Genomic DNA, 7252 nt, shown 5'->3' on the forward strand with positions numbered 1-7252 from the left:
GGCTGCCATCCTGCTCTCACAGATGGAGGGCTGCATTCTGGACACGGATGGCTCTGGGAGCAGAGGTCCCCACACCAGCTCCTTCCTTGCTAGAGAAGCCCTGACGTCCTTTGTTCCTTCGTATTAATGGTCCTCGGGATGGTCTCATTCTAGCTGATCCCCAGGAAACACTTGTAGGGGCCCTCCTTTCAAATCACCTTCTGCAGACAGGTTTCTGATTGAATTCAAGGCCACATCCTGGGTGTCTGGTTTCTATAGCGCAAAGAATTACTGCTCCTGACATAATGCTCTGAGTTCTGAGGCTACTGCTGTCATATTGCATTTTCTGACCATTTTCCAGGTCCCTCAATACAAAACTGCACACACACACACACACACACACACACACACACACACACACACACAGAGAGAGAGAGAGAGAGAGAGAGAGAGAGAGAGAGAGAGAGAGAGAGAGAGCTTTCCAACTCTGTGACTCTGTGACATCCTTATACGTTTTATGACCACACACTCTGGGGAAATCAGAGCTACCACAGCACCCCAAGCATGCAGAGGTGCACAAAGAAGGTGGGTTGAGTGAGCTGCTGTGGAGCTCTGGAGTGGGGGATAGAGGTGAGGACTACATCTCCATCCCCGACAAGCCCTCACAGGGGCAAAGTCAGTGACAAAGTCAAGTCAGACGGGTGGCAGCAGAGATAGACACACTTTAAAAGCTGCTCAAAAACTGGCTCATTGGTGGTGATGGTGGGTAAATAGTGAGCTTACCCCAGCTCTGAATGACAGGTGGATCCACAAATTAAACCTCAAGTGGGTAACTGAATTAGAACAACCTGTAAGAGAACAAGGGGGAAAGAGAAAAGACAGAATAAAATTGACGTGGAGCTTTAGAGGGAAGGCAGAAGCTAAGAGCTGTTGTACGCATCTGCAAACATTTGAACAGAAACACAGAGCTCCTGCGAGGGCTCATATCTATGTGCAGAGCCAGCAGAAAGCCCCAGCATCCTGGCCCCTGGCCTCCACACATCTGGTTCCATGGGCAGAGCCTGCAGACCTTGCACCTAGGGAGCACCAAGTCTAGCTGAGTAGTGTCTGTTCATCTGATTGGAAGCATGGCCCTAACAAAGAATTGAACTCTGAGCTCCCCCTGTTCCTTCTCCACTGGGCATCCAGGCTTTCTAGGGGTCTTAAGAGAACACCCAATCCTTGGGATAGAGAGGAAGAGGAAGTAGCCCTTTTCCCACTGTAGATCCATGACCAGATGACACGGAGGGACCAAAACCATTAAGCACTCACTGGCCCAGCTAGACCTGTATCCAGGTGTAATCCTGTGTGCGGATCACTGAATCAGTCCTGGGAATTAAGCCAGTCCTTGTCCTTACCCAGATATGGGACTAGTCTTCCTGAAAGATGGTATTCCTAGCAATGACCAGGCTGCAGGGCAGGGATTCAGTAGGAAGTTAAAGTGGAGCCTGAGGCTAGGATGAAATGCTGGGTGTCTGACCTGGGCCTGTTCTGCATCCTACACTGGTCCAAGTAGATTAGTACCTATGGAAGCAGGAAGGATTAGGAAGGATGGAAGTTTTATCTACTCTCCTCATGTCTCTTTTCTCCTCTTCCATCTTCCTTCCCAGCCACATCCTGCCCTTTCCAGACACAGCTGAACCCACCGGAAGCCCAAAGCCAGCACTTTGGCTGAGCAGGAGCATGGCATCCAGTCTTGATTGCTCCTGTCTCCCAGTCTCCATTTGTAGAACAGTGAAGTCGGTGTGTTTCAGACCTGATTCTGTGGTGCACCTCAGTAACCCCTAGAAGCTGCCCAAGCATCACCATCACTGGTTAAGCACTCCCACCCACCCTGGAAACACACACACACACACACACACACACACACACACACACACACACACTGACTTCAGCTTGTCCAGTGGCAGTGGGATGAGTTTTAGACAGCCTTTTCCTCTTTTCTGCCACCATCTGCCTGCTCTGAAATGTGTGGTGTGACTTCTCTGTGCAAACCACAACAGCCCTATCTCTATGAATTCCTCTCCCCAATCTTTTCCTTGCCCATCCCCCATCTTCCTAGAGAACTCACAGGCTGGTGCTGAGAAACAGAAAACACACACACACACACACACACACACACACACACACACACACAGAGAGAGAGAGAGAGGGGGGGGGCGAGACAGAGAGACCTCAGTACACAACAATCTCAATCCAAAGGGAACAGCGCGCTTACTTCAGCGCGGGTGCACACACACAGACACCAGCCCCTCACTCCCTAAGAGCCCTCCCCGTTCTCTGACAGCCTCCCCATACCCCATGTGTTTTCACTTTTCCACCTAGAAGTTGGAAGCCCCCAGAGCAGGGGCGAGGAACAAACACGTGACAAAATCACTTGACCATCGGGCAAACACAAGAGGAGACCCCCAAAGGGCGGCTTCTGTGGCTTCCTTCTTCAATCCCTAGCCTGGTTCCTTTGTTGTCACCTAACTTCCCACCAGACCCCGACCTCCCCCTCCCCCCGACACAAAAAAAGGCACCGAGTCCTGTTCAAATCGATTACTTTATTGACAGTGTACATACAGAAGTATTTAGAAAAGGACGTGGGCTCCGGGGTCAACTCCTCCCGGGGCCACCCACGCTTGTGCTGCACTTCGCCCAGAGCCAGAGCGCAGCTCCAGACGCCTGAAAACCCCCCTCCCGACGCTTTCCTAGAAGAACTAAAAACTGGTCCCGCCCGAGTCCCCGCGCCACTCCCGCCCTCTCCCTCCCACCTTCCTCGCCCACCTTCCCACCCCGCCCTCCCGCCCCTCTACACTACACCATCACGCTTTACAGGACACGGACTTCTACAGCCCACGCTCGGCGGGGACTACAAGCTGGGCACTCTCTTCTCCTGGGAGGAGGGGACCCAGGGACTCCCTCCCCCAACTACTGCCACGTGCTGGCCCCAGTCAGGCCGGGAGACGTGCCCGGGGGTCACAGTTAGCTTCCTGCGCTGCCAGCACGTTTCTGCCGGGGTCTGGACCCCACGGAGTTGCAAGAACCACTGTGGTGCGCGCATCAACTTCTGGCACCTGCAAGACACTGACAACGAAACTGGCCAGGGACCAAGCCCGCACCTTGCGAGGAAAAGGGGTGCGCGGTCCCGCAGCGCTTGAAATTAAGAGAGACAGAAGAAAACGGATTCCGACTCTCACACCTGACACACACCCAGTTTCCCAGACGATGGGAAGGTTGTGTTAGCACCAGACCCAGAAATGTCGCTGTCTTTGACAACAACGAAAATAAGAAAATCAGTGCGCTGAGTTGAAAGGCGTTCCAGGACCCTAGCTTGGTTCCAACTGGACAGAATTGGGGCGGGGGAGGGGGAGGGATGGAGGGAGGCGCGGATTTGGATCACTGTAGGGAAGGGACTTTGAGACTCAAAATTAGCCGGCTTCTGGCACATGCAACCTTGAAAAGGCGAGTGGGGTCAAGATGAGAGCCACAGCGCTCCACGCTTGGGACCTGTCCTAGGGATCCCGGGCAAACCCCGAAACCAACCCCATTATTATCACCAGATGTGGCCAACGACTGGCGCGTTCCCCTTGCCTCCAGGTTCCCTATCGTTCCCACCGGGTGGGGTGCGCAGTGGGTTTCGCAGATCGTCGCGGTGGAATGGAAGGCATAGACGGTTTCTCGCTGTCCGTGGGTGGTGTCTTAGAGGAGGTAGGAGCCTGTCTCTGTGCTTTGGGTGGGGGTGGGGTGGGGATTCAAGCTCGCCAAGAGAATGACGGTGACTGGCGGGGGACCACTGAATTCGGCCCACTCTTAGAAATCCCTAGTAGTGACGCCTGGGGAGGGCTAAGGAGGAAGAGTAACGGAAGGCTTGGGGGTGGGGTGGGGTCCCGTGAGGGTGAGAAAGTCCTGCCATCCCTAGGCTATGAGATACCCAAGGTAGAGGTGGGCAGGTCAGGCGTGCTGGGGGCTCAGCCCGCAGTCTGCCGGTAGTTGCCGTTTATCTCCTGGGCGATGTTGACCGCCTCTGCTCCCAGGGGCAGCCGGTCGCTGTACTCAGAGCCAGCCTCGAACTCCTCTTGGTTGGCCTTGGACTGAGACTCCACCAAGGAGCAACCCGCCAGGCTTTCCTCTCTCTGCAGGTCCCCGCTTGGGTCCCCCTGCTCCACATCTTCATCAAGGCCCTCCTCCGGGACCTCCTCCGGCTCCTCACCTCCCGCCTCACCACGGGCAGGGTAGCTTTTCTCAGACTCAAGGTAGGAAGCACGCGGGTCGAAGTCGGCGGCGATGCGTTTCTCCATCGGGTCGGGGGCCTGAGGTCGCAGGATTAAACGATAGGGTTTGCCCGGGTGTTTGGCCAGTAGATGGCAGCAGGCGGCACCCAGCAGGGGCACAGTGGCTAGCACCAGGAGAAACACGCTCACTGTCACGATAACCAGCAGGGATGGCAGTTCTTTTTTGGTGGAAAACACCACTTGCACGTGGCACGTCTCGCCCGCCAGTGCCAGGCACACGGAGTAGTTGGTGCCAGGCCGCAGGCCCCGAAACCAGTAGGCATTGACCCCCTCCTCCACGCGTGACCACTGAACTGCCGCGCCACCACCAGCAGGGCACAGATAGAGTAGGCGCAGGGGCCGCCTTCCAGGCCGCCGTGCTCCCGTAGCACCATCTGGCCCAGGGCCCCAGCGCGCAGCAAGAGGCGTCAGCTGCACCCGAGCTTCACGCTCTGCTACATCCAGCGCGATGACACCCAGCTCAAAAACGTGCGACTTGAGCTCTGAGCTCTGATTGAATGCATGGTTAGACACGTACCGAGAGGGGTCCCCATGGCCACAGTGCTTCTCCCCCACCGAATCTGTAGGGATCTGACTTCCCACCTGCTCTCCTTCATCTGTCTCCTCCATCTCCGCCTCGATTTCCCCCAGGACGCTGACCCGGGCCAGACCTTGGCCTTTGGTTTTGCCCTCAGGCTTGTAAGGCAGAACGCTGTTGCTACGGCCCTTGATGATGGCCTTGCGCTCAGAGGTCGGGGCCTGCGCATCAGGTTCTCCCCCTGTTCCAGGCGCGTGTTTTGGCGGCCCCGCTGCAGCCACCGTCACCCGTACTGAGGTTGAGTTGGTACCCAGCTCATTGTGTGCACGGCATGTGTAGATGCCTGCCTCCTTGGCACTCAGGAGGGGCACCAACAGAGAGCCGTTTGCGAGGGCCAAGAAGCGCGGGGTGGCTGGAGGCGCTGGCCAAGCAGGTGCTGGCGTCGGGATTGGTGCTTCAGTCTGTGTAGGAAGGTCCTCATCTCCGTCACCCTCCCCATCCTCTGCCTTATCTCCTCCGTCTTCTTCCTTGCTGAGAACCGGTGGCTCTAGGACTACAGTGCCACCCGGGATCTGAAGTTGCCATTGCAAGCGCGGTGTAGGGTGGCCTTCAGCGAGGCAGTGTAACATGAAAGCCAAGCCTGCGCTCAGAGGGGCGCCAGGCGCCTCCGGCGTCGGCTCGGCACTCAGACGCACGCTGGGCGGTGCGCAAGGCAGGGCGGGCAGGCGGTGCACCGGCACGCCCTGCAGCTCAGGAGGCGAGGCGCACGCAATAGAATCGGGCTCCGGTAAGGAGACCCGGGTGCTCGCCGCCCAGGCCTGCAGCCACAGGAGACCACAGCTGCAGTGGAAGGGGTTGTGATAGAGTTGCAGGTGAGACAGCGCGCTCAGTGCGTCGAACGTGCCGGGCTCCAGGGTACGCAGCCGGTTGTTGTTGATGCGCAGAGAGCGCAGGTCCGGCAGCGCGCCGAGTGCATCCCGGGGCAGCGATCCCAGGCGATTGTGGTTCATTTTCAGCAGCTGCAGTGCGCTCAAGTTACGAAGGTCGCTCCAAGGGAAGTTAGATATGAGGTTGTGGCTTAGGTCGAGGTTCTTGAGCTGACTCAGCACTGCCAATGCCCCAGACTCTACGGTGCGCACCTCACTGTGAGCCAGCCACAGCGAAGTGACCTGTGTGACGTTGACGAAGGCTCCCCGCCTTAGCACCGTAATCTTGTTGGCGGACAGACTAAGCGTGGTCACATTGGCTGGCAGTCCTTCTGGGACCTCGCGCAGCTCTTTGTAGGCACAGTCTGCAAACTGGTGCGCGTACTTGTCAATACAGGCGCAAGGCTCAGGACACGCTCTGGCCAGCTCTAGCAAAGCCCAGGCCAAACACAGGGCTCCGAAGGGCCCCATCACGGCTCCTGCAAAGGGAAGTCGAGATGAAGAGGGGTCACTTACGCCACGGCTTTCTCCCCTTCCCCCCTAACAAACTATACCTCCTAAACCTGTATAGGCTCCAGAAATCTTAGGTACGAATGGAGCTCAGTAAAAGCCTACAGATTTAATAAATGCTTGCTTTCAGGACCCTGCCTTGCTTCTCCAGACGGCTTGGAGCATGCTCCCCCACCCACCCACGCAATCTATTCCCTCAGCTGGAGCTGTCCCCTCCAAAGCGTCCAATGCTTGTGGTCTTCAATGAGCCCCACACTGACCCTTCTTTTTATATCTTCATTTAACCCGGTGAAACGGAGATGCAGAAAGATCTTCGCTCATGACTGAGTGTCTTCTCTGGAATCCTTTGTCCCACGCACAGCACTCGCACACACTTCCTTACAGGCAAGGACAGTGCAAACAGAAGCCTGAGCATCTCCCTGCAGCTGCCAACTACAAGGCCCTGAGACTCTAGCAGGAGGTTCACAAGGAATTACATAGACATAGGCACCCAGACATCTACACAATATACCCTGGAGACCTCATTGTTCTCTCAACTCAATGCAGCATGGCCACCACCAAGCAAAGCACTTTTCTGCTCACAGTGAGAACTGACAGATACAAGGACGCAAGTCCTCACATGAACCAGCCCCCACACAGGGACGTTGGTGCTACACTGCCCTCCTCTGAGACCAAAACCCAAGCAGATGAGCAATATGGAGAACTTGTGGAGTGTGGTGGGGGATCCGGGGCAGCTTCCACCCACTTATGTCTTCTAAGCCTCCCTGCCCTGGGCTGCAGCTCCCCTTAGGGGAGAGTCATAACTGCTTAATTATTCTTCCATCTAGGAAAGAAATCCTCCCCCATGTCTAGACAAAGTATGTTGTGGGGACAGTCACTAAAGATCCCTCTTTGTATTCCACAGAGCCCAGGTGGACCCCTCTGCCCGCAGGTTTTTAGGGGGACAAGCCTCTAGCTAATAAATTTGGAGAAGGCTCAAGGTTCTATACCTTTCTCCACAACCC

The 7252-nt window shown here is 56.1% G+C and overlaps 1 protein-coding gene across 1 annotated transcript; it reads right to left on the reverse strand.

Annotated features, from left to right (window-relative positions):
- Positions 1-3486: 3486 nt before the first annotated feature.
- Islr2 (immunoglobulin superfamily containing leucine rich repeat 2) lies at positions 3487-6222 on the reverse strand. The gene has a single exon (XM_059266935.1). It carries the CDS (start codon positions 6207-6209, stop codon positions 3972-3974), a length of 2238 nt encoding a protein of 745 aa, XP_059122918.1. The 5' UTR covers positions 6210-6222; the 3' UTR covers positions 3487-3971.
- Positions 6223-7252: the final 1030 nt, after the last annotated feature.

Source organism: Peromyscus eremicus, chromosome 7, assembly GCF_949786415.1.
Source record: "Peromyscus eremicus chromosome 7, PerEre_H2_v1, whole genome shotgun sequence".
Lineage (NCBI taxonomy): Eukaryota > Metazoa > Chordata > Mammalia > Rodentia > Cricetidae > Peromyscus > Peromyscus eremicus.